This window comes from Eurosta solidaginis, chromosome 2, assembly GCF_040869045.1.
Source record: "Eurosta solidaginis isolate ZX-2024a chromosome 2, ASM4086904v1, whole genome shotgun sequence".
NCBI lineage: Eukaryota > Metazoa > Arthropoda > Insecta > Diptera > Tephritidae > Eurosta > Eurosta solidaginis.
Window position 1 is genome coordinate 43,799,423 of NC_090320.1, and position 27,949 is coordinate 43,827,371.

At 38.2% G+C, this 27,949-nt stretch overlaps 1 protein-coding gene across 4 annotated transcripts; it reads right to left on the minus strand.

The window, feature by feature from the left end:
- Positions 1–355: 355 nt before the first annotated feature.
- LOC137242083 (chymotrypsin-like protease CTRL-1) lies at positions 356–27,949 on the minus strand. 4 transcript variants are annotated; one of them, XM_067769452.1, is made up of 7 exons: positions 27,908–27,949; positions 25,362–25,636; positions 18,025–18,366; positions 17,848–17,956; positions 17,576–17,760; positions 8,756–9,057; positions 356–611 (listed from the first exon to the last, which is right to left on the minus strand). In XM_067769452.1, the coding sequence occupies exons 2-7, from the start codon at positions 25,480–25,482 to the stop codon at positions 498–500; spliced, it is 1,173 nt and encodes a 390-aa protein (XP_067625553.1). In that variant the 5' UTR covers positions 25,483–25,636; positions 27,908–27,949; the 3' UTR covers positions 356–497. The 4 variants fall into 4 exon arrangements, with proteins under 4 accessions (XP_067625553.1, XP_067625555.1, XP_067625556.1 ...); XM_067769454.1 differs by having other exon boundaries at positions 25,362–25,489; positions 27,908–27,929; XM_067769455.1 differs by lacking the exon at positions 27,908–27,949 and adding an exon at positions 27,764–27,813 and having other exon boundaries at positions 25,362–25,489.

Genomic DNA, 27,949 nt, shown 5'->3' on the forward strand with positions numbered 1-27,949 from the left:
ACTATAATATAAAAATTTAGCTACATTTAACTAAGCAATTTCTATGTAAATGGACACAAAAATTTACTCATCATTCAGCGCATAAAACACACTCAGATGATACTAAAAACCAATTCGCGACCAACGTCGGGTTCAGAGATCAATTAAAGTATTTTTATCGTTTATAAATTGATCAATGCGAGACAATATTTTGGTCAAATAATTTATAAATATACAGACATGCATATGTGCGTATATGACTGAAATTTTGAATGACTCAATTTTATTAGCATAGATTAGAATAAATTGTAAAATAAATAAGAAAGTTAATTGAATAAGAAAAAATAAATGCAATACTTAATTTTTTTAAATTTTATTTTATGATAATCAAACAAGCGACTTAAATTAGTTAAATAAATAAAAATTAAAACAGAATTTTTTACGAGCTGCGCTTTAATTTCACTGGAAAACATAATTTTTCTTCGGCGTTTTTCTTCGTCCGGCACTTAACCTCAAGTTTATTCTGGCGGCGTATTATCATGTATCCATTCGGCGAAATGTGCAACTGAAGTATAAACGCTCGGTATACGTAAACCGCCACAATTATCCGAACCAAAAGACATAATGCCAATCTGTAAGAGGAAAAAGAGCCCGGTAAAAATAAACCTCAAAAAGATCCTTAAAACAATCGAGGCAACTTAGATACCATAGCATTAGTAGCCATACTTATCAAGCTCCTCAAGACTGAAAACAAAATTCTAGTCTGCCAACTCCAGTTGCCTAAAGTCTCGAAAAAACAGACACAGCTAGACCTTCAAAGATGCCCCCTAAGTACTTTCTGGATCTGATTAACAATTTAAGTACAGGAATTACGGTAATTTAGTTAGGTGTGTAATAAGTTTCATGTTAAATCCCCACTCTTGCTCCTTTGCACCAAGGGAGGCCAGGTCTTCATACACCCTCCTCTCCTTACAAATGGCGGTGTCCAGCAAAATATTTTCTTGGCCGTAGCGTCTACGTCCATTCACATAACATGACCCAGCTAGCGAAGCCTTTGGGCTTTTTCGCGCTAGTACAGCTCATCATTATACGCCCATATTAAAATTAAGGACCCACCGGTGTTGGCGACGTCTGCCCAACATGCAATGCAAGCTAAACTTCAAAAAGGCGAACGAAGTTTGCTTACGCTATAGCAGATTCCAGAAGATAGTAGTTTGAAAGTAATACTTCTCGGACGCCTGCAGCACAAGCAAACAAAAATAGTCGGTTTACGATATGAAGGGAACAGAGGATATGCTTATAGTATCGAGGAAAGTAAATCTTTAAAATTACTACCACAATAAACTGGCTCTGGCCGCAGTTCTTGCACGCTAAGAGAATACGGATCACATTCAGCAGCTTATGGAGGAGTTGCAGGAGGACGAGTTGCGACAAAGCACTCACTCACTATAAGGGCGCGTGCTCCGCAAATATTAGGTTTCTGTGTAGTTTTATTGACCTCGACAAACAGTTTGATCATTGCATCAAAATGTCGCTCCATGCACTATTTAGGCCTGGGACTTTTGTGGTCATAAAGTTTAGTAAGGCCAGAAGTTTTACATGTCAACATCATAAAAAATATGATTTAAAGAAATGCATGTTGAATGCCGAGACCTTCAGTCCGTCCGCGATGATGCCAGCTTGAATGGAAATACTGATATAACAACGCTGCTGAAATTGAGATTTACGGAATAGGCAGTATAAAGTGTCAATTGTGAACGCGAGCCTCAAGGTACTCCCTGTACAGATAGCCGATGATTCTTCTACTCTGCCCTTACACCTTATCCCTGAGAGTAATGTTCAATCTAGCGATTTTACTGATCAATGTGAGTATATTTCTCTATTACTGTGTATCGCCTCTGAGAAGAAGAAGAGCGCTGACACAGTGCTACATTTCGCATAGCTGCAACGCACATTGTGAGAAGAGAACGAAGTATGCTCATAAAAAGATAACCTGATGAGAAGGCACTGATAATTTCAAACACCTTCTGGAGAGCTGATTACAAGGCGAGACGACCCGAAAGCTCGTGTGGTCAGTCAACCAAATCGATTAGGCGACATCTATATACTTATATAAAAAGAAAGGCTAAAATGTGTGTTAGTTGGTCGCCGGTGTTTGGAGATGCGTCGGTCGATTTTGTTCAAACTTTCACATAAGTTGCGTATACCCCACGCGGTGGTTATTACATGGGTATGGTTGCGATCGACGCACAAATGCTAGGATCTTGTACTTAGATTGTGGAGGGAACACTTATGCTCTCAGAAATGGAGACAGCGATTTACCGCGCAGGGATGACGAACTCGATCCCGCCATCGATGATTAGGGATAAATGTCCACCCACCCGATTATGATGAAGTCAGAATATCAATAACCAGATTAAAAAAAGAACAAGGCGCTGATGGATTGCCTGCGAAGCTATTCAAACACGACAGCGAGCAGTTGGTAAGGCGCATGCATCAGTTTCTTTGCAAAATATGTTCGGACGAGTGCATGCCCGAATATTAGAATCTAAGGGTTTTTTGCCCAGTCCGCAAGAAAGCGGATACTGCAAACTGCGCCAAATACGACGGAATCATCCTTCTGAATATCGCATATAAGGTCCTGTCAAGTGTATTGTGCGAAAGATTGAAGCCCACCGTGATTCGGCAGATTGGACCTTATTAGTGCGGCTTCAAACATGGTAAATTTACTATCGACTAGATTTTCACAATGCGCCAAATCTTGGAAAAAATACCCGCGAAAAAATAATCGATACACATCACCTCTTCGTTGATTTTAAAGCCGCCTTCGACAGCACGAAAAAGCTGTCTATATGCCACTGTCTGAATTTGGTTTCCCTGCAAAACTTATACGGCTGTGCAAAATGACGTTGAGCAACACCATTAGCTCAGTAAGAATTGGGAAAGACCTCTCCGCGTCATTCGAAACTAAACGAGGTTTCAGACAGGGTGACCCCCATATCCTGTGATTTCTCTAATTTGATGCTGGAGAAAATTATACTAGCTGCAGAACTTAATCGCTCTGGAACAATATTCTATAAAAGCGTGAAATTACTGGCATATGCGTTAGTTCTGCTAACTCCAAACTGGAAAAAGAAGCGGTAAAGATGGGTTTGATGGTGAATGAGGACAAAACGAAGTACCTGCTGTCATGGAGCAAAGAGTCAGCGCATATGCGCCTTGGCAACTACGCTACTGTTCCCAGCCATAACTTCGAAATAGTAAAAGATTTCGTTTATTTGGGAACCAGCATTAACACTAACAACAACATCAGCTCTGAAATCCTGCGAAGAATAACCCTTACCAATAAATACTACTTTGGACCAGGAAGGCAATTGAAAAGTAAAGTCCTCTCTCGGCAACCGAAAATCATGCTCTACAAGTCACTTATCGTACCCTCCTGCTATAGAAGCATGGACCATGACAACATTAGATGAAGCGCGTTGGTAACATGATAATGACAGTCCTTTTAACAAGTACTTCTTTCGAAAGGCCATTGAGAACTTAAGTTCTTTCACGACTCGACTTGAAATTGAAATCCATGGCCCACTGGCAGAACGGCAAAATTTCTATTTATCTCAAATTTAATTTAAAAAAGTGTTTATGTATGAATTTAACCCCTCATGAAAAGCTAATTCTGATTTGAAAAAATAACTTGCCGTTCTGCAAGTGAGCCTATAAGTCGCTAATCGTGGACGTTATCATTATGTGAACTGCCTCTTTGAGAGAAGATTTATGCACCGGCGATGTATTGAAGACGATTTTATGATGGGTTTTCGCTGTTGAGGACGTAGCTCTTCACTAAGCGACAAGGTGTTCTGAAAATGAAAACTTAGAGCACCCATTCCCTACTGGGTTTTAATTATTGGGTCAACTACCATGGCTTGACTCCGGCTTAGGCGGCGTTACATTCAAAAGAAAACATCATGTTGCAAAAATCATTATAATTTTTGAAAAAAACTATTTTTAAGTGAAATCTTTCAAATTGCCGTCAGATATGTGGGAAAACCGTTCTCAGGCGACTGAGCCTGGAACTAGGAAGTTGGTTGTAGTCCCTCCTAAAAAATCGATATTCGTGTCAAGATTCGACAGGGATACTACTGAGGAGGATCTGAAATCGTATATCTTCTCAAAAAGGAAAACCCATGACGTAACAATTCGGAAATTTAATTTTAGTTATGAAAGAAACGTATCTTCCTTTAGATTAGATGTACCTATTGACCATTTTGACACTATCTTGAGTAACGATTTTTGGCCCTCCGGGGCACTTGTGCGGGAATTTGAATATAGGCGGAATAAGAGTGTTCCAAACTTGGCAAAGATCCCTGTTAATAACACTGAGTCAAAAAACTGAACGAAAAATCTGCTTTAGATATACTATACCAAAATGTTAGAGGCTTAAACACCAAGTTAACAGAACTGTTTTTAAAATCATTTAACTCAAGCTACGATATAATTGCTTTAACCGAAACCTGGCTGAAACCTCATGTTTTTAACTCAGAGATCCTCTGTAATGACTACCAGATATATCGAAATGACCGCCTGAACAGGGTTGGAGGTGGGGTTCTGCTTGCTGTACACTCTTCAATACCATCTGAAGAGATTTGCGTAACCGCCACCGATACAACTGAGTTCTTGTGCATACGTACACAACTAGCAAATATCCACATTTATTTGGCCATCTGTTATATCCCGCCATCTTCTGAACTGTCCGTTTATATGAATCACATTTCCTTGCTAAGAACTGTTAATTCGATGCTAAAGCCTTCCGATTCCATTATTGTCTTGGGTGACTTCAATATGCCACACATATCATGGTGCATCTCTGACTTTAATATCGTACCAGTTTCGTCAAAGTCTTCCAACAATGAATTTCTAGACGGAATGTCTGAGCTGTGCCTTCAACAAATCAACATCCAATCGAATAAATTCGGAAGAGTGTTGGATTTAGCCTTTGTGGATGATGAATCTAAATATTCCATTAGTCGATGCGAACCCATTATTGAACCTGAAGATGCTTACCACCCTTCCCTCAAAATAGTTTACGAAGTTGTAAATTATGCTTGTAACAGCGGAAATAAACGATACGACTCCAGTTATCGCTTCGACTTTGCGAAGGCCAATTTTAAAAAATTAAATCGTGATCTATCTCGAATAGTGTGGCCAACATTTAATGCTGATGTGGAGCAAAGCGTTTCTCACTTTTACAATACCATTTACTGTCTTTTTGAAAAATACGTACCTAAGCGGATTTGTGTACATTCCGATACAAGCCAAGTATGGTTCACTAAAGAGCTGAAAATTTTAAAGAATAAAAAGTCTCGATCTTTCAAGTTGTTCAAAAAGACGGGTTTACATAACCATTACTTACAGTACTCGATTCTACGCTGCAAGTATTTTCAATTGAACAAAAAGTGTTACAAAGCTTATCTTTGTAAAATGAAAAGAAATATAACTTGCAACCCGAAGGCATTTTACGGATTCGTAAACTCTAAACGCAGGGTGAAAGGGTTTCCATCATCCATGAAATTCCAAGATAATATTTCCAGCGATGATCAAGAGATCGCCGACTTCTTTGCGGAATTTTTCAAATCAAATTACTCTATTGAGACCAATGTTCCACCTAATGAATACCCATACCATATTGATTCATGTTATTCAATCAGAGCTCCATTTATATCTTCAGAAGATGTATTATCTTATTTAAAAACTTTAAAAGTATCATATTCATACGGCCCCGACAGGATCCCGACACACTTTCTTAAAAAATGTGCCGCAAACATCTATCAGCCGCTAACAGATTTATTTAATTTATCTTTAATTTATGGCGTTTTCCCAACAATATGGAAGGAATCTTTTCTTATTCCGCTTCATAAAAATGGAAGCAGGTCTTCAATAGAAAACTACCGGGGCATAGCAAAGTTATCCGCTATCCCAAAGTTATTTGAGGCTATTGTTACCCACCACCTAACATTCCCTATTTCCCCCATAATTGCAAGCTCGCAGCATGGGTTCTGTAAGGGCAAATCACCTATCACCAATTTACTAGAATTTACCACCCACGTTTCTAATGGATTTAGAAAAGGCCTTCACACTGATGTAATTTACACCGATTTCAGTAAAGCTTTCGACAAAGTATCACACCCATTACTTATTCATAAGCTCAGTCAACTCGGTTTTCAACCCCGTCTTATATGTTGGATTTCTTCGTATCTTGGTTATCGTACGCAAAAAGTAATCTTTAAAAATACACTTTCTGGGGTCATCAATGTTTCTTCTGGTGTTCCTCAGGGCAGCCATCTTGGTCCGATTCTGTTCTTGTTGTTCATAAACGATATATCTGGTACAATTAAATACTCAAAAATCTTGATGTACGCAGACGATGTAAAACTTTTCAAATCATGTGCCTCGGTTGAGGAACATTCCTTGCTTCAAATGGATTTAAATCACTTGGTTACCTGGTGCAATGTAAATTATATGCCGCTCAATCTCAAAAAATGTAAATTCATGTGTTTTTCTCGGAGAGTTTCGCCACCAGCTTCATATACAATTAACAACTATAGTCTAGAAACTGTAAATAATTTTATTGACTTGGGAGTCATGATGGATTCCAAACTTAGTTTCAATCTTCATATTAATGCTACAGTGAATAAAGGCAAAGGTGTTTTTGCATTTGTTAAACGGTGGTCAAAAGAATTTAACGACCCTTACATAACTAAAGCACTTTTTACAACATTAGTTAGGCCAATATTAGAATACGGCTCGATAATTTGGAATCCGCGTTATTAAGTCCATGCAGACAGTCTCGAATCAATACAAAAACAATTTTTACTATTTGCCTTAAGAAATTTCCAATGGGACTCTTTAACTAATCTTCCACCTTATACTAATCGATTAAAGCTTATCAATCTTCCAACTCTTGCTAGTCGAAGGGAAATGCTTGGTGTGATATTTATGACAAAACTTTTAAATGGATCAATTTCGAGCCCATTCCTTCTGAATGAAGTGAACTTTTGCGTTCCCTCTCGGACATCGAGACACTTCAAACCTCTTCTGCTGAAACAATGTAGAACGAATTTCGAACAAAATGAACCTTTTCGGCGTCTATGCCAAGACTATAACTCTCACTCAAACACATTTGATAGCTCGGACTCCCTTTTTTCTATAAAAAAGATTGTTCTCACCTCTCTAAATTAATGTATAATACGTTTGCTTCTGTTCTCTTTAAGTATTACGCTTGGCTGATGAAATTTCTTCTGTAGCTGAGCAGTCTCAGATCGTGACGCTTGACAAACCGCTGCCCATCAAAGACTCGGCAAAATAAAAAAAAAAAAAAGTTATTATATATATATATAAATCGATCGCGTGAACAGGATTAGCCTGGTTTCATTGGGCCACTTGAGGGCAGCGCGCTGCCACAACGTCCATTAAAAAAAAAAAAAAAAAAAAAAAAAAAAAAAAAAAAAAAAAGAATTATTTTTAATTACTTCGGAACGATTTTCCGTCAACCATTATCAGTTATGGATTGGAAACAAACAGTTTTCGGCGTTGTGCCATCTTCAGTGCTCTTTTTATACCTTTCATGAAATTGAAATGGTATATTAACTTTGGCACGAATCTCAAAATTGTAAGTCCTTAAAGGAAAATAGATAGACGCACCATTAAGTACACAGAATTAATCAGGATGAAGAGCTGAGTTGATTTAGCCATGTCCGTCTGTCTGTTTGTATGCAAACTAGTCCCTAAATTTTTGAGATATGTTGGTGAAATTTGGTGAGCGGGTGTATTTAGGTGTCCGATTAGAAATTTGTCGGAACCGGCCGGATCGGACCACTATAGCATATATCCTCCATACAACCGATATTTCAGAAAAGGAGGATTTTTGTCATATCTTCCTCAATTTATCAGATTGAAGCTTCAAACTTTACCATATGCTTTCGTATATTGCACATATTGTTGTCTGAAAAAATGGATGAGATCGGTGGTATATATAGTATATATCCCCTACAACCGATTGTTCAGATAAAAACTTGTCGTAATTACTGCCCCATTTTAAGAGCTAGAGGCTTCAAGTTTCAACGAATGCTTATGTATATAGCATATATTGTTGTCTGAAAAAATCAGAGAGATCGGTGGTACATATATTATATACCCCATATAAACTCTAATTTTTGCCCCTTTTTTACGGCTATAAGCTTCAAAATTTCATCAAATGTCATCAAATACTTACGTTTACGTCATATATTGTTGAAATACGTGATTCGTAGTCATAGTTTTTACATGCAGACCACAAAAAACGTGAAACTTTGCATCCTCACACAAAGAACCTACCTATTTTTTATTTTTTATTTATCTTAAAAATCGTTTAGGTATGTACATCTGTTCACTATATATTTCTTATCTTATACAGCCGATTATTTGGAGATTACGAATGGGATAAGATTATTGTTCAGCCCCATTCATGAAAGGCATGAAGTCCCATCCTTACTTGTTCATTCTTCGTTTCGGACGGAAATCCTTGAAAAAGAATTCTAATTCGTACCCTGTCAGAAACTTCAATCTTAGACAAAGACATAACTAGAACGCTGTAATGGCTTGCCCAAATTTAGCTTGCCGGTAAAATATCATTTAAGAAGAAGAAGCATTAACATATTTTAAAGAGGTAGTCAAATTAAAGTTAAGAAGATAATATTTACAAAGTAGCATCGTAGTAAGTATAATTAATTAGTAAATCCACCTGTGAATAAATTCCATTCTCCTGTATAAAAAGCGGCGCTCCACCAAATCCTTGACACACATCTTTACCTTCGCCACCAGCGCACATCCATTGACCTTCTATTGAGTTTGGTGATTCGAGGGCACCCGTCGAGGCATAATTACGCAAACATAGATCCCAACTTGTTAATGGCACATCTAAATGTGACATTTCCGATTGACGTGTACTGGATGTAGACATTTTGCCCCAACCGGCGATCGTAGCGCGCTTCCCCACTACCAAATTGGCACGCGACTTTTGCAGGCAGATTGGTTGTGTTGCAACTGTAAAAATAATTTTAATGAGAAGTGGAAAAGTTCTTTGAAGAAAAAATTTAAAACTTTGTTAACCAAATAAGCTCCGTATTAGGGTAACGAACTCGATGTGGATCAACGGGAATGATTGCGAGGTCTAACTTCATTGTGAACTGCATTTAACTAGGTTATGTATGTGGCAACAGGCCAGTTAAGGATCAGTTCACTTGGATAATTTTTTTTGGTCCATTGTATTACCGCATACTCTAAGTAAAACTGGCTTCGTAAGCTACGGTCTTGGAAATTTCCTCCGGATATTCGAATACGTCCCGAACGAGACATCACGCCTCGTCCTTGCAGAGGCTGTACAGCTGAGCTTAATGTGACTGGATGATTTCACCACGTCGTCCCACATACAGCTAACACAGCCGGGGCTGTCAGGTCTATTAAGCTGTACAGTTACAGCAGCGGATAACATGTAATCTACCGCATTCTTTAAAGCGGCGAGCACCGAGCTTATGGCAGAATACTCAACCCCCAAACCTCCAGTCATACCTGGATTCAATCGTGAACAGGTTGACCAGACAACCGTCCCATATTAATTTCCCACTCCATTCATCACTAGATTTATTATGAGGGATCAATTTAACAACAGGAGCGGAAGCCGGCACACAGTAGTCTGTCCTGCCAGGGATGACGCCGAAGTCGGTCAAAATGTTTGAGTGCCCACAATCCACAAGCCTATATCCCGCATTGCAAAGCCATATTGCCGCTCGGGCTGCGGTCATTTAGCCCACGATGACAACCCGGTACAGATTCAGCATCGCGTTAGGGCCAGTGTAGGTGTTGTACGAAGGACCTTGCTTATTTCAACCATTGCCAATCATTACACTGCTTTCGCACAGCGAATGTACCACCCTTAGAGAGAGCACCAGTGTTGGCCAATTATCCCTCGACTGCAGTACAAGGTATCCGCATCTTTTCTAACCCTGTCCTCCACATTAAGCTTCCATGACACCTTTCTTCCAAGAATCATCCTAAAGTACAGCACCAAAGGTACTCCCCCCATAGAGAGTGGTCTAAATTAAGCAACCGCACACATCCACAAGATTCGAACGACCTACTCACTACACACAGGTAACTCTGTAAAACGTCCTTCGTTGATTTCAGAAATTTAGCTCTGATAAGAATTGCCAGCTCATCGGCGTAAGCCACCACTTTGCAGTCCCTATCCTCAAGATCCTGAATAACGTCAATTGACCTTATGACCACTTTAAATGGCCACAAACTCAAAGGATGTTAAAAAAAAAAAAAAATAAATGTAAGGCGCGATAACCTCCGAAGAGATCTAAGGCCGAGCTTCTCTTCCAATTTGCGTCGTGCTCCTCTCGATTTTTCCCTACAAATTGGCCGGACGGGACCTACATTTTTATGCCGACTCCGAACGGCATCTGCAAGGCAGATGAGTTTTCACTGAGAACTTTTCATGGCAGAAATACAATCGGAGCGCTTGCCAGACACTGCCGAGGGGCGACCCCGCTTAGAAAAATTTTCTTCTAATTGAAAAATCTTATTTCTAAAATTTTGATGTTGCTTTGCCCGGGAGTTGAACCCAGGGCATACGGTGTGATAGGCGGAGCACGCTACCATCACACCACGGTGGCCTAAACGATAAATTCCAATTGCTGACAATGTCAACAATATTGACATTATGACCATCCTACTTTTCCTAAGTGGTCATAAAGTCAAACTTTTTTTTCTCAAGAGACCATAATTTATTATTTTATTTATTTTGTTTCGCATCCCCACGTATTAAAATGTTAACAACTGTGGAATTACAGTTTTTTTTCATTTTCGCTTTATTTTTGTTGGTGGGAAATTTTGTTATTTTAAATTGGGAAATTTTGTTATTTTAAATTCTAATGAAAAATTGATTAAAAACCGGCCCAATGCGGCGCTTCTTTTCCTATATTCCATTACATTTCCGTGAACGTTCAGAAGGAAATACTACTCCAGCGTGTGCTTATTTTAAATTAGATTAACTTTTTTGGATGAAAGTTAGTGAAAATAGCGATATATTTCAAATTATTGCTACTTTTCCTAATTCTGGTTTGATTATAGTGTTAAATCGGATTACAAGTTGAGCCATGCTGCAGACGTTTTTTGTTTTTGTGCTGATCTTAATGGTAAAACGAAAGTTTCTTCAATGCCATAAAGTCAACTTAAGAAAGGTCATTTAGTCAATTGGCGTTATGATAATTTTAAGTGGTCATTGGGCCAATTGATCTTATGGCCATTTGAATGGGCCATAACATCAATTGAACTTTTGGCCCTTGATATTATGTCACCCCACCATTACTTATGCTAGAAATCGTCGGTTGAGCTATCATTACGTTCATTGGAGCTCACAAATTCACATAATTAGGAAATATTTCCGCTGTGAACACGAAATTCTACAGAAAATATGGAGACGATTAAAGCCATGCTCCACTTTTTAGAAAAGCCTTCAGTTTTAAAAATTTAATCCAACAATGGGAGATGGCTTAGAAAGTTTAATGTGGTCGTATCAAATCGTTCCACAGGTGGTTGAACTTGTACCTTGATGGTGCTTGTTACCGGAACATACCGGATCTATATCCGCCAAAGGACCACAACATCGTTAGCAATCCCCAAAACTTTTGGGGAATGTCCCTAAAACTACAACAACAACAAAAAACACCTGACGATAACCATTAGGAAGACAAAAACAGAAGCACAAGCGGAAAAACCCAACGCAAACATTTTGAAGCACTTATCACCAGTAAGTCGGTATGTAAGGCTGTCCATGCAACACTGTGAACAGGCTTTAATTGTTATCGTATCAATCATAATCACATTCACAACGCACGTGCAGTAAAGAATCAACAAGATCGAACGCAACACTATAATTATCGTTATTTTTTCAATTTCGTTGTTATAATGAGTTTTATGGCTTAATAACGTGAGCACCCCTTGTGGTTATATGAAGATACATACATACATACGTGCACACCTTTGAAAAATATTCGGCTACCTTACAAAGCTTTGAAGCATGTGGGGTCTACACCTCAAACCACTAAACTGGTATTAGCCAGTTGATTCAGATCGTAAATCACACTTAACGGCTGCGTTTGAAATGCTTTACGTGCTCCTCGGCAACCAAATGCTCCATACAAGCATACACCGCCACCGTACACCGTGTATGCACCTCAAGCATTCACAAATGAGAAGGCATGCCGACCTGCTTGCTGCCCGACTATCGTAAAGGATCTCATATTCAACGCATCTTCTTGTTCACCTTACGAAACAGATTCACCGTTTCAGCCATTCGTTGCGCTTTGTTTTGTCCATTACTTTTAATGTGCGCCACAAGGCAATTCCGAATATATTGCGCTGTGTGAAAGTGATGGGCTTTGTGACAGCTGCTGTCATAATTAGTGTTAAATGACTTGGTTCGCTAAAAAAAATGTGTTATTTTAATCGCTATAATTAAATTACAAAGAAGGTGTTGACGTGACTTCGCGGCAGATCATTTATACTTTTATTTAAACTTTTAAGTTTTATTTCGGAGATGAAGCGCAAGTGAATTTATGGGAATCAGAGCTTACAAATTTGCTTTATCGGCAACGGAATCGGAACCCAAATCCGAGCTAAAAGCAAAATACAAGAGCCATAGTTGTGAAGATCCACACCATAACGACCCAATTACTCTAGGGCGCTCCTGCTTGGCACCGCACCAGGCTACAGAGTACTCGTCACACGTCCGAAGCGGCGCTCATAATAGCAGGAATGTAAGATCGATATATTGGCAAAAAAGAACCGTTAATTTTTAAGAAGGAAACTGCAAGCTTCAAAGGGCGAGCCAGCAGTATGTGAAATTGGCAGCTGAGATGGGATAACTCGACAAAGAGGCACTGGACATGTTGGTGCATTTCCGTCTTGACACACTGACTGCCACGAAAACATGGCGAGGTAGATTTCTACCTACCGCAGTTCCTAACCGGGCATGAATATATTAAGGAGTATCTCCACCATTTCACGCACGAAGAACATAGCATATGCGATCATCGTGGAGGCGAAACAGAATGTGGATTATACCACGTATTTTCGAATACCTAAGGTCCCATAGCTATAGATGGAGACTTCATAGCATATTATGGGAAGATAGCACTCTCGAAACATACGTGGGGCAGATGCTCGAAAATAACGAAAGATGGATAAGGGCGTGCGACGTCATCGCGAACATAATGAAGTGGCTGTGAAGCATGGAAATGCTACATAAAGAGATCCAAGATGTAGAGTTGGAACACGGCACTTCAAACCGAAGAAGAAGCGTAAAAGGAGTCGAATAGTAAAGGCATAGGTACGGATTGGAGCCAAGGCCTCTCCAACAGTATAAATAATGACGTAAGGTCCCAGACGTAATACCTCCATGTGTAGTGATTGTATGTGCTCGGATTGGAGATAAGGCCCCTTCAACCGACTTAACTAACGACATCGGTGGGTAACACAATCGGAAAGTATTGTGAAAAACAAAAAGAAAGTGCTACGCCTGCCACATCGAAGGACCTGGGTTCAAGTCACAAGGCAACGTCAAAAATTTAGAAAAAAGTTTTTCAATTAGAAAACATTTTTTCTAACTGGGGCGCCCCTCGGTAGTGGTTTGGCAATCACTGCGAGTATATTTCTCCCATGAAAAGTAACTCAGTGAAAATGCATCTGTCTTGCAGCTGCCGTGCGGAATCGGCATAAAAGATGTAGGTCCCATACCACCAATTTATAGGGAAGATTGAAAGAAGCACGACGCAATTTGGAAGAGAGTCTCCACTTTAATCTCCTCGGAGGTAAAATACGCTAAGCATTTTTTTCAACTAGGCCTTATATATTCGGTACATAGTGAAGCGTTCGTTTTTCGTGTAAGCAGCCTTTAACCTTGGACGGCATTCTGCTCTGGAATGAATTGACTTCAAGTAGGTTGGTTGGTTGGAGTGGCGAGTCCCAATATACTCCAATTAGCGCTCATGCGCCATTTTGAGACCACAAACTCGTGAGTTAACCAATGAAAGGGTGTTGTAAGAAGACTAAAAAACATTTTCAAGCGCCTCAGGGAAACCCGTCCCCTTATATCCATCCTGTGGAGTTTATAAATTTGAGAAGCTCTCCCGGCCTAACATCCTTGAGTTCTGGGAGGCTTTCGAAAAGGGCTTTACAAGAAACTTTATTCTGCTTCGACAGTGCGCTGGGCATTCGCACAGCAGATGCTCAACCGTTTCCTCCGCCTCCGGACGCTTGCAGCTGCGACAGGAGGTATTGTATTCCAGTCCCATCCGTGCCGCATGTACCCCAATTGTCCAATGCCCCGTGATCACCGCAACTACTCTGAAGATTTTCCTTCTGTTCATCTTAAGGACAGCTATAGATCGTTTTTCGTTATATAATGGCCACATGCTCTTGGAAACTCTACAGATCCACAACCGATTTCACCTATTGTTGGCCTCACTCAACCAGTGCTGAGAGATGAGACCCTTGATAAGTTCCAGGGGTGCAAGGACCTCCTTCGCTCCTGAGACATCAAGAGCCGCTCCACTCGTGCCAGCTCATCCGCCATCTTATTACCCTGTATGTTTCGATGCCCCGGCACCCATATCAGGGCAACGATCTGCCGGCTCGCCAGAATCATGGCGCTCTCCCTACACTTCCCAATCAGGTCTGATGATATCGTCTTTGACCCGAGAGCCCCAAGAGCCGCCTGGCTATCGGAGAAGATGGCTATCCTGTTACCGTTACCATTGATATCCATTAACGCTTTACACGCCTCTTGGACAGCGAAAATCTCAGCTTGAAACACGGTTGCCGAGTCGGCCTATTTACTAGTGATTTGCTAGCCGTCGCCCTCATATATGTAGCGTATGCCTATCTAACAAACGTCTTTCTCCTGTTCAAAGATCATAAACAGTCACAGTTACCGTTGTATCTTCATTCATCTTTATCATAAACAGCGAAACTAGCTCAATTCTACATTTCAGTTAGTCCGATTTATACTGTTAAAAGACCGCGTACATACATCCATATATTGAACATTGACAAAGGCCTTTGGTGGCATGCAAACGACAATATTTTGAACTTGATTCTATGCGATGATAATTGAAGAAAAGGAACGAAAGCAAAACGTGTAAAAAATTTCATATTTTCAGTAAACGGACGGACGGACAAGCTTAATTAAATCTAACCAATGACAAAAACTCCCATTTAATGAGCGCGTACATCTGTGTGTATGCATAAGTATTTATGTACAAACGGACTAGGAATGGCAATATTGTTCTTAATAATACCGCTATATCAAGACGGGACAGCGGGATCTCAGCTCCATGGTTCCATTTTTTATTTAAGAATAAACTTCCTACGATTTTGGGGTTCATTTAGTTTTTTCGTTATTGTTTTTGTATCGTTAGATTAACTGTTAGATACTAAAAAGTAACCAGTGCTTAAAACTAACCGATTCTACGAAAGTTACTCCTACCGAAAGTCACTAGTATCGAAAAACTGCCCCTAGCGGGTTAGGTGGCTTAGAATATACACGCGGTAGGTATGCCTGTCATAAGAGGCGACTAAAATACCAAATTGATGCAAGGGGTTGTGCAGCGCAACCCTCTGAAGGCGTTTCCAGCGCAATATATAGCTTCTTCAACCCTCACCTACCCGTGGCGAGTCCCCTTTCATTAACAGGCGAGGCTCTGGCGAACTTCTGATGGATCTAGGGGGTCGGAGGGAGGGATGGCCTAGAAGGTTTCATGCCGTCATACCAAATCGTTCCCGAGATGGTCGCGCTACTACCTTTATGGTGTTTGTTACCGAAACGTAACGGACCTGCATACGGCAAAGGACCACCAACATCGATAACGATCTCCAACGCATTCGGGGAGTGTCATTATCGCTAAAACAATAACAAGTATCGAAAAACACAGCTGTTTACTTTTTCGGTACCGCTTACTTTTTTGAAACCGTTTGCTTTTTCGGTACCGAAATTTTTTTTTGCAACCGATAACATTTGTAATACATGTTACGTTTTTAGAACCGGTAACATTTTTAAACCCGTCCAGTTTTTGGACCGTTTCCGTTCTAGTTAGGGCCACTGTATAGGAATATGGTATTTTATTGAAACCAATTATTTTTTCGGGAGCTATTGACTCTTTGATACCGATATTTCATTGTAACAAGTTAGTTTTCACGTTAATTTTCTTGACTTTCTTAGAGCCGACTAATTTTACTAATAACGCCATTGAACCAAATTACACAAATTGTGAAATTCGGAAATCATACCAAAATAATACTGAAATTATTCTAAAACAGCCACGGGAGAAATTCCCAAATAATTTCCAAATGGTCCAAAGGGTTCAAAGAATTGATTTGAAAAACGAGCTCGAAGGCATCTAGAAAAATATGAAAGTCAAAGAGAAACGTCAAGCTAAAAGAAGACTTTCACAAAAAAGAATAAAGCTATTCCTTCTTCTTCTGTTTCCAGTGGGCTAGCGTAATGAAATTTTTGGCGCTGTGAGACGTCAATCAATAACTAACAGAAATGATGGTTTCGCTTAGCTATCAAACTTCATTCACCCTAGTCCTTCAGAAAATCATCCTGAAGTTATCTCACGTTTATTAAGGACAACAGAAACTTGACAAAACCCGGGAAAGCGATAATTACAGGCGAAGAGATGTAAATATAAAGTGTCTGATGACACCTTCTATCCTATAACCCCATCAGAATTGGGAAAAATTAAGCTAGTTATAGAAAAAAACTGCCGAAGAAGATATGGTACCGATAGTCATGTTTTTGGAATATATATCAATGTTTCGAAAAATTGCTCCCATTGACAGCAGTCCTGTCGTCTTGGACGCCATCGTAGTGGGCGGATAAGTATCTTTACAGGTAAATCATATTAAGTAATTGCACTTCCGCTGCATCAAATCAAAGTCTTTTAATCTCTTTATTTGCAGAAGTTTTCAAACAAAGGGAGATTCTTTTTTCTGGGTCATTTTGGATCTAACTTTTAAGTTGCAGCAGGCCCCGACAACACCCGGCAGAAAATAAGAGAGACACTTACGCAAAGCGACAATTTCGCATTACATATTTAATGATTGCCCAGGAACTGCGGCTGCATAAGGCGACAGTTGGAAGCCACACTTGTACCAAAAGCGCTTAGATCTGAGCTATATGTATTCGCATTAGCTAATCAAAGGCAGCGACTATTTCAGAACCACCGAAGTCGATTCGCCGCAGCGCAGCTAGTAACTCTGGATGAGTACCAATTCTGGTCAATCTAATTGAGTAATAATTCCATTCCTACTAATCCTGATCACAGTATTCCAAATTTTAGTTATCCACCTTTCATTTTTTCGGTACTCACATCTCTAATATGAACCCAATCACAAAAAATAAATATTAAAGCTTAACAGCCTATACACCGAACACAACGCACGTGCTCGTTTCCTTTCGTTTTTTCCATAGTTTTTATGATTTATGAACTCTCACCTGAATAATTCAGTGGTGTTTTCAACACCAACAATGCTATATCGTGATGATATTGGCCTTGTTTGTAATCTGGATGCACAATCACATGGCTGATGGCATGATTGACAGAACGAGGTGCACAAAATCCTGTACTAGCACAATCCGGATCACTGGAAGTGTCATATTCACCCACGCGCACTGATGAGCTGGAAGAGAAAGTGAGATGGCATTTAATTAAAAAAAAACATAAAAATTAAGTATGAAAGCCATATCAGCTTCTCCCACCTACTTACAGTCGATGTCCCTCAGCTTTGGCTAGAGCGCAATGTGCAGCCGTTAAAATGACACGCCGCGCTATGATCGAACCCGCACAAGGATATGCAAAGGCACCTGTATTAATGTCTGCAAAGAGATTTTATATTTGTATTGTTATTGTGTGCTTGTACTCTCTGACGTTGTGATGCACTTACGTTTAAAGCCAATGCGCGCAACAAAAGGATGTGTTCCTAGACCACGATAGAAATGTCCTTGCACCAACGATTTGCCGCACACCTGATTCTTCTCTAATGGACTGCTGGGACAACAAACATAAGGCATTTCTTCGCCTCCGCCACAAAAGAGCGCTTTATCACCATAGTAACAACGTTTTGCCACTTCGTAAATCATAGCGGTACAATCGTGTAGGGGCGTACATTCAGTGCCCACCGTGCACTCGGTACCAGCGTCATAGTAGGAACGTGGCTCAAACGAGCGGCCTTGCGGCGAATCCGTACCGCTGCGATTCACATAGGTAGCTGGTACAATGAGCTTTTCTTTGTTTTATAGTTAAATATTAGTAAGTTAAGAAGATAAGAAAACTTTTGTCAGAATATTTTATATGGTGAAATGGCTATTCGTTTCGAAACAATATTTTTTTTTTTATCCGGAAGAAACAACCCTAAAAAAAATTAAAGGTAAGACGAAAAACCCCTTAAAATATGGGAAAGCACTTTCGAAAGAATGGAAGCATCACTTTATAGCGTATGACATTGTTGCTTCGTGGAAGAAAGTGTTGCTGGATAACGGCATACGAATCTACACCTCAGGTATAGGGGCTGGAATCTACCGGAACCCTCTAGAGACTTCTACGTCATTAGAGATTTTGTCAAATTACGGTGCGCTTTAAGCAGAATTCCTTGCAATTGAAGACCGGAATATAGCAAGTAAGGTGTTTGCTCTGACAGCCAGGCAGCAAGCGCTAGTTGCGTCTCATTCTAGCTCAAAGTTAGAAGGTGCGTGCAAGCAACCATAAGCTAATTTTACCGGGACTCTAGAAATATCCATTATCTAACGTCTGGTAATAAAGAAATCAAAGAAAATTAAGTGGTTGATGGGCTGACATGTAGGGGCTCGGCGGAGGGAAACGGTGTAATTACCAAAGTAGGTAGCCTTTAAACCCACAAAGGGAAAAACTCGAAACTCAAGCATGAAAAAAACAGCAAAATCGATATCAAGTGCCACTTAGGCGGATTGCAATGAGAGAAGGACAAAAAGTCTTTTGTGTATAATGCAGAAACCTCAAAGCACTAACTACTAGAGAAACTGTTGACCATTTTCTGTGCAAATGCCTGACTCTAGTTAGTTGGTCGTAGTACATATTTGATCTGACATTCGGTAGGTTTAGACAGTCACGAAAATCGACAGTTTCACTCTGCAGGTTCAATGACGATCTCCGAACTGATACTATTCAGATGCACAGCGGCACAGTTGGCTGCCACACAGCGCTTAAATCTGAACTATATATATTTTAGTTAATAAAAGGAAGCGATTATCTCAGAGCCACCTACGACTGAACTAGTTAAGAACGCGGTCTAAAGGTCTGCAAAGGGGATAGAATTAGAACTACTATTACTGTTTCTTCACTCGATAGTACTGCGCTAGTTCGGAGCTAGGGCGATGCACTACAGGGTTGCTAATCGGGCCACCTGGGCGGCGATGTTTATACCTACCTACCCACCTACTAACTGTGAGATTAATAACTCTGTCAAGAAGCTCCTTTAGCTTTGCGCTACCAGACTCTAACGTTTATTTTGGTGCTACATGACACAGGTTGCAAGGGCAGTCGGGGTTGAGCTCCGTAAAAAGCTGAACTGATATGCCTCCTACCACATGTTTATAAGACGTGTTGTGTTGAAACTTGCGATGGGTCAAGGGAGACGTTGGGAGCTGTTTCCACTAGGAGAAATATCCGAACGAGGGCTGTCCTAACTGTTATAAGAAGTATGTTTGCAGTGAAAACAAGCCAACATGACTATGTTTGAAGTATGTCTTCTGCGTTTCGGCCCATAAAGGGTACAGCAACCGATTCCTACTGTTTAAGTTATTATATTTATTTTCCTGACTAATATCTGCCAATTGAAAGGAAGGAAGCTCGTATGGTTTAACTACTCAAGAGCTCAAAGCTTGCGTCTGAGGCAGCGATAGATTTTTTATTTTAATATCAATATATACCAGGAGAAGAGGAATATAACCAATCACTAGAGAACTAAAGTAGTGAGCTTTGAGAATTTCTCGAGTAGACAAAAGGCTCTTCAGAGCCTAAGATTTTGTACTTTTGCACACAATTCAAAAGAATGGTCTCTCAAGAGTTTCGATGCTACAATGTCTTTGATCTGCATTAATAGGCTCTTAACTGAAGTGATTTTGCTGGTTGCGTAGCAAGTTATACTAGTCGTTCGTGCCTCATGATCAAGTCTTCATTCATCTGTCTCTCGCAACTTCATAAACATAGCCCTGATTGCATTTAAATGTCTGAAAACATTTATTTGAAGCAATTTTTAATTTATTTAATAATTTGGGAAAAATTTAAACAACGTGACATCAGGACGGACAAGGCGACTGCTGTTTCGATTATACCTTGTAAAGGTTTCGAATTTTTTCGAAAATAACTTGTAAAGGTATAATCGAAACAACTGTCGCCTTGTACGTCCTGATGTCACGTTGTTTAAATTTTCCCAAATTATTAAATCTCAAAAATGTTTTCGAAAAAATTCGAAACTTTAAGAAAATTTTACGAAAATTTGGATCCTTTTATTTGGAGTTCCCTGAATTTTATGGAGTATGCAGTTTTCGAGCCCAACCAATTTTAGTCCTATAAAATGCAAGTTATAGATCTTTCAAAATTCGCAACTCATTTTTGGTGTTTTTTTCCGAGGTGTTAAACTTTTTTTTTAATGCAGGAAACTCTAAAACATCCATCGGGGGAAAAACTTGTAAAAATGTATGCAAATTCCGATAGACCCATTACTTGTACTTTGTTGGACTTAAATTGATCGGGCAACCAAACTGTATTCTTAAAAAATTTCAGGGAACTCCAAATAAGAAATGGGAAATTTTTGTAAAATTTTATCAAATTTGTTCGAAAATGTTTTTGAGTTTGGTTTTTATAATTTCAGTTACAACCCACACAGCATTTAGATGATCAATTTTTGAACTTTCCTTCATATCAATACAATTTGACTACTCCTTGCGAATAAATACTGAGTTTTCATACATTTGAACAAAATAAATAATAAAATAAGAATACTTTTAATGATCAAAAACTGAAAATCATTTTTCGATCACTTTTTGAAATAATTTTCGAATAACTTTGATGAATAAATTTTAAGATTTTATAAAAATGAACATAGAGAATAATAAAACTTGTTTGCTTTTGATGATCAATAACTGAGAACAATTTTTCAATCACAATTTGGAATCATTTTTGAATTTAATTTCTTTAACTTCGGTGATCAAAAATTTAAAATCATTTTTCAATCAAATTTCTTAATATTTGCAGACTACCTTTCTCGAATAAATGATGAATTTTTTACTTGTTAAAACTATACTTCTCATTGAAAATTTGATTTTTCTTCATTAGCTCACAATTTTTCAATCATAAAATCCAAAAAAATTACAAATATACAACACATATTCAAGACTAAAAGCAACATAAGTGCTGCTGCTAACCTAAGATGTCTTCTAGCATTTCTCTAGATGCGGCTTCCCAGAAAAGACATACTGGATGGAACCGATGTACGGAAGTTGTAAGCTGTTTAACCACTGGTAAGTTAAGCTTGATCGACACGCCTGGACCCGGCTTCAACATCCTCCATGAGCTATGATTGTCGAAAACATCTAGTTATATTCAAAGAATGATATGAGACATAGTAAAATCGTGATTTTTAAAGTGACATCGTTACCATGATCTAAGATGATGATCATAGATGATGTTGGATGTTGTAGTCGTGTGTGTGTACAACGGTCAAGTTAATTACTACCTGCGGTTCAAAAAGCTTACTTCCGAGCTTCCAGATGCTTTCACCCCCTGATGAAATATGATCTTTATATAGTATTTAGTTATGTATTAAATATGATGGAAAAATGAATCACAATCTTATTCACAAATGATTCCAAACCATCATATAATATGATTAAAAATTGTTCTTAAATGTGATCAAAAAATGACTGTGAAAAGTAATCAAATGTTATTCCAAAAGAAGTAAAGTACAATCTTCCAGTAATATCAAGTATGATAAAAAGATGAATAAAAAGTGTTTCGAAATATGAATCATAAATGATTATTCAAGAATAATCACATTTATGGTATATTTTTCTCCCGACGCACTATGGTTCAAAATCGAAATATTGAGGAATTAAAGCCAATTATCGACTTTTGATTTTCCCAAAAAAAAATAATTACCTTTTATTACACATTACTGTAGTAAATAAAAAATTAAAAAAATAATGTCAGCTGGCTACCACTTGTTTGTCAGAAAGCTATCAAAGTCTTGGTTTTGATTTTTGTATTCGTAAAAAAAAATTTACTCAAATTATATAAAAATCTCAAGTGGTGATAAAAAGCTAACTAATTTGAATAAAGTGTGTTTATAAAATGGAAAATATTAATAAATGTATGTAAAATCAGGAACAACAAACTTTTTTCTGAAACAATAATAATCTTTAATATATTTTTGAGTTTAAATAAGCCGTGTTGTGTTTTGATTTTTGTGAGTTTTTTCTGTGTTAAATAGAACATAACTAAGTTAGATCAAATAGGATCAATATAAACTATATAGGTAATTTCAGCTAATAGTATCCTCTTTAATGCAAATGTTATTTTATCTGCAAGAGTTTGCAAGCGAGGCTACAATTTTTCAGAGCAAGGTGTAGTCAAAAATGGCGAAATTTTCAAAGTTTGGATTGATAATAAAAAAGATTTTGTTGCGGTGTTCGATTGCGTTGTTGGAAGATTGAAAAACAGCTATGGGGAGGAAGAAATTGAATCAATAAAAAACAAGGTTAAAATTTTTTGTAGAAACGCCAATAGAAGGTGGCAGAAACACAGTCGAAGTGGTTAGAGTGCGAGGCAGAACTTCTCAAAACCGTTACTGCAAAGCCTCGAGGCCGACCAAAACTCCAATATGATATGGTTTGCGAAAGGCAGAAAAGAAAAATAGCGTCTACAGTGTCATTAGAACAAGAACACAAATCAAATTCATTGCTTCATGCTGCTTCGATTTCGGCGAAACACTCAAAAGAAAAATATCTTCATTATGTTCTCAATGCAGTGAACAAATCTCCTTGTAGGCCAAGTAAGATAAAAAAATTAATTGATTCGAAGGTTGTGCATCCAATACCTTTGTCTCCTGGGGATGCTATGGCTTTGCTCTTGGAGAATAATTTCACAAAACAACAATATAACAACATTCGGCAACTTAGCAAGTCTCGTAATTGCGATATTTATCCCCACTATAATAAGTTGTTGGAATATAAGTCACAATGCTGACCGAATGGAATACAAATAACCGAAACTACAGCAGTTGTTCCATTACAAAATTTACTCAACCATACCGTCAAACGAATTTTGTTACTCCAAGAAGACGTTCTGCTCCAGTTTAAAGGAGATAATACACTAACTTTAATTTTAAGCTATAGGTTTGATAGCTTTAGTGGACATAGCCAATTTAAACAAAATTTTTTGAAAATACCCACGAGTCATTTGACCAATCGTTGTTTCTGACGTCAATAACTCCCTTAAAATTAGTAAAATGAGTCAAATGATACAAGATTTGATATAAACTATAGTCTTAACATGACTCTTATCGATGGAAAAGTTGTAACTGATACGAAATCTACCCAAGTTTGTGCAATATGCGGTGCTGGACCAAAAATGTTTATGTCAGTTAAGGACTTGAAATCTCCATGTTTTGAACCTAGATCGGATAGTTTGCAGTACGGTATAAGTCCATTGCATGCATGGATTCGTTTCTTTGAATTTATCCTTCATCTTTCTTACATACTTGATCCGAAAATATGGCAAGTAAGAAGCAAAGAACATAAAGAGCAAATAGAAAAAAAGAAGAGGGAAATTCAAAAACATTTCTGGGACGAAATGGGTCTATATGTCGACAAACCCAAGACAAACGGAAGTGGTAATACCAACGACGGTAACACAGCGAGAAGGGCATTCTCAAACTCAGAATTGTTTGCTTCACTTACTAAAATAGATTTAAGTTTTTTAAAACGGTTACATATAATACTCGTAGCAATATCGCGTGAATACGAAGTAAATACCCCGCTATTTCAGAGCTACTGTGAGGAAACAGCAAAATTGTATTTTCAGCTTTACGATTGGAATCCGATGACACTAACTCTTCATAAACTGTTAGTGCACTCTTCGCAAATATTGGAGTTTGCGATATTGGAGTAGGCGAAAACGCGTCGGAAGCGCGTAACAAAATTTATAAAAGTGATCGTATCGGACATGCCAGGAAAGATTTAAGAGTGCACAATATGGAGGATGTTTTCGGCAGAGCTATGGACTCTTCTGATCCACTATTATCTTCGTTACGGAAAAACAATAAAGCCAAACAAAAATTGTCTCTGCCACCTGCAGTAGTCTCCCTTTTAAAAATGCCTGACATATCTAATGAATGTGAATTACTTTCCACCTCAAAAGCGGCACTAAGCGAGACTCACTACGAATCTGAGAAGGACCTTTATGAATCTTTTTATTCACTCGAACTTGAAACTGATCATTCTTTTGATAATTGTAACGGTAAGATTTTAAAAACAAATTTCAAATAAACAAACTTTAAAGTAATATAATTTCAGATATAGATGTTCCTGATGCAGAGTCGCACTTATTTTAGGTTTTGATTTTGTGTTTTTTCGAGTTCAATAAATATTGTTTATATCGAAATATGTATATAAAAAACTATCCTGTTTGAAATTAAATTTAAATTTATAGTTTCCACTTTGTATGGCAGCAGTAGTGAAAAATGGGCGTGGCCCGCCCATTTTTGCCACAAGACGTTATTTTCATCTATAAATACCCCGTGAAAAATTTTAGACCGATAGCTTAACCCCAACTATTTTATTCCTCAAAAATTCAATTTTGAACCAATGTGCGACGATACGTTAATTTTCGAACAGAAAATGCTTTTAAATTTGAACGTTTTTAATCATCTTGGGGTATGATATTTGAATATTTTTTTATCAAAATTTCCAAAAAATGCTGGCTGGGAAAATTCACAGAGGTTTTTTTGTAAAATACGGAAAATAAAAAAAATATAAATTTAAGTGACAAAAATTTGGTATAAATTGTCACTGCTATTTTATTTTATGTATTCCGTTTTTTTCGTTTTCCTTTATTATAATTTTTTTTTCTCGATTATATTTCATTCCAAAAAAATATTTCGCACGTATAGCCACTTCAATAGTTTTTTTTTTAATTTTTTAAGCTTTAAATTAATATTTTAAATTTTATATTTCATTTAAGTCTCACCAAAAGTGCCACATTCACAATTTACGGTAGCCGACAGACAGAAAATCACAAATAAATTCGAAAGTAACGATTTATTTTCGCCACGACTGTCATTTCGAAAAAAATCGTCCTGGAACAACATTTTGCCGCTACAAAACCGACACGTAGAGGAAATATATGTATTAGATATTGTGAAATATGTTACTTAAATCAATGCAATCATTCACTAAACACGCAAAGCAATTAAATTTCGATGCGTCCCAATGCTCCAACGATGCTTCAGCAACTGGTCAACACTTAATGAAGAGTTATGGCCAATAGTGGTTAGCGACTAAAAAATTTTCTATTTTCCATTTTATTTTAGAATAAATGTAATAACGCACAAAGTTTGCATTTAGTATGTATTCATCTACATATGTGTGTATGTGTGTACCATAAATTGTTTACTAATAATTTTTACTTAAATATTTTAATACAAAAATACCCAGTTGTAGATACAATCCAATGTACTTTGTACAATGGAAGCCAAAGTCAGTGATGGAGAGAGAGAGAGAGATGTTATCATAGTGTGATGAGCTAATTTCCCCAAAACAGAAAATAAATATAAAAAACGAACTTTAAAATTGTTGAGTTTAGACAGCTCATTAAATGAACTAATGAACCCAGAAATGATGTGATCGTTTTAAAATTGCCAAAATTCGAAATGCTGAGAAATATGTCAGGTATTAGTTTCAGAGTTTCGGTCTCAATATCAGAATAGGCCGAAACCTCAACCTACACAACAGCCCAGGGAAGGTTGAACTGGCCGGTCAATAAAGACCTCACAGAGACTTGTTGCGTTCTTAGTATTGCCAGAGTTGGTTTGACGACCAAACGAAAAGCCCCCAATTAAGTATCAGTACTTCCGCGCTTCTGTCTATGCCTTTCCTGCTTGATCGAGCATAAACAACTCCCGTCTCCTTTTGATTCCTCTCAAATAGACTGCCACGTCTGAGGTCGATTAATCGTGTGCTGAACTCTCCTTTGCCAACTCATCGGCCTTTTCGTTACCTTCCTTCCCTTTATGATCGGGAACCCATTATATATTGTAACGAATTTTAGGAAATTCCGCTTATTTGAAACCTTCTGCTAATGTTCGAATCGCTAAACTGTTGAATAAATCACTCTAATATGCTGTATTGCAAAATGGTCTTTATTAGACTACTTTGGGAGTAGTGCAATTATACTTCAAGGCGTTTCACCTTCTAGAACTCTTGTATCTCCTGCTTGGTAATTAGTTATATGAGTACATGCATATTTGTAGTTTATAGCCATATGCGTGTGTATGAGTGAGTAACTACTTCGGCTGATGACCACATCTGTGTGTGTGAGAAAGCTCTTTGTCGCCTTCTACATAAGTGTTGCTAGCTTTAATGTGCGCATGTACATAAAGGTGGCTGATTCATGTTTTTGTTGTTGTGTGATTATTTACTAACAACTTAGTGATGCTAATATTGATCACAATATTGAGAAGAATGTCACTCTTCATTGTTGAAAGTGGCTGTTGCACCGTGACTGCCTCAGAGGTGTCTAACGGTGCATCGGCAGTTCATACGCTTTTTCATTGCCGTCAATATTCCTGTGACCGGGTACCCAAGTGAGTGTGATGGGCGTAAGGTTTGCTGTTTGTTCAATGCAATCTTTTTTCGAATCCCAATGGAAAGTATTCTTTGGATAGCACAGCTTCTCATTCCAGCTTCTAGACCCCCCCCCAGTCTGATGACTGAGCTAGTAGCTGTCAGACGTATATTTAGGTCCAATGGCAACTGGTTAAGTATAACATTTAGCGCCTTTATTGGATTCGACGTAAGTGCTTCTGTTACCCCGCGCATGCTACCCGCTGTAACTTGTTTCGGTATCTTGGTGTTCTTTTGCTGTTCTAGGTAGTCATTAAACCTGTAATGCGAAACTGTCGCTCTGCAAGATTTAGCAGGGCTGAAGCCACAACTATATAGTCTAATCACTTCGTCGATTTTCGGCTTACATCTTTCGCACAATATGCTAAATAGAGCCTTATATGCGATATGAAGGAGGTTGATTTCGCGGTATAAATCGTGGCTTTTGCCTTATAAGTGCATTGGAGCACGATTCGCGGGCTCGCATTTTTTGTGTCTTATCAACACATTACCCTCAGCAAAAGTGTCATGGTTCTCGATAATCAAAAAACCCTTTCGGAACACCCTTTAAATGTCTACTCTTGCCACAGAAGCATACCAATTACAAAAGCTGCAAGGTAAATACCGTTACATTACAGGCGTTTTATGATGCTAACTGATAATAACATTCTCCTCTCCCTCTCTGCAATTTCCTCGCCGAAGCAATGCAAATAGAAATTTATATATGACGATCGTTTAAAAGTGATATTCACAATTCACTGGTCATACTTTGTAGTAGGTACTTAGTTATTAAAGCCGGTTCTATTAAATTTTGTACTTTATTGTTGTTGTTTTTTTTCACTTTTAGCTTCATTCACTTTCATAAGAGTTACTGCATTCTATAATTTGTTTTGTCAACGAGTATTTGCCTACCATTTTGATCACTTTGGTTGAGATCTTTTTTCCGGTTAATTT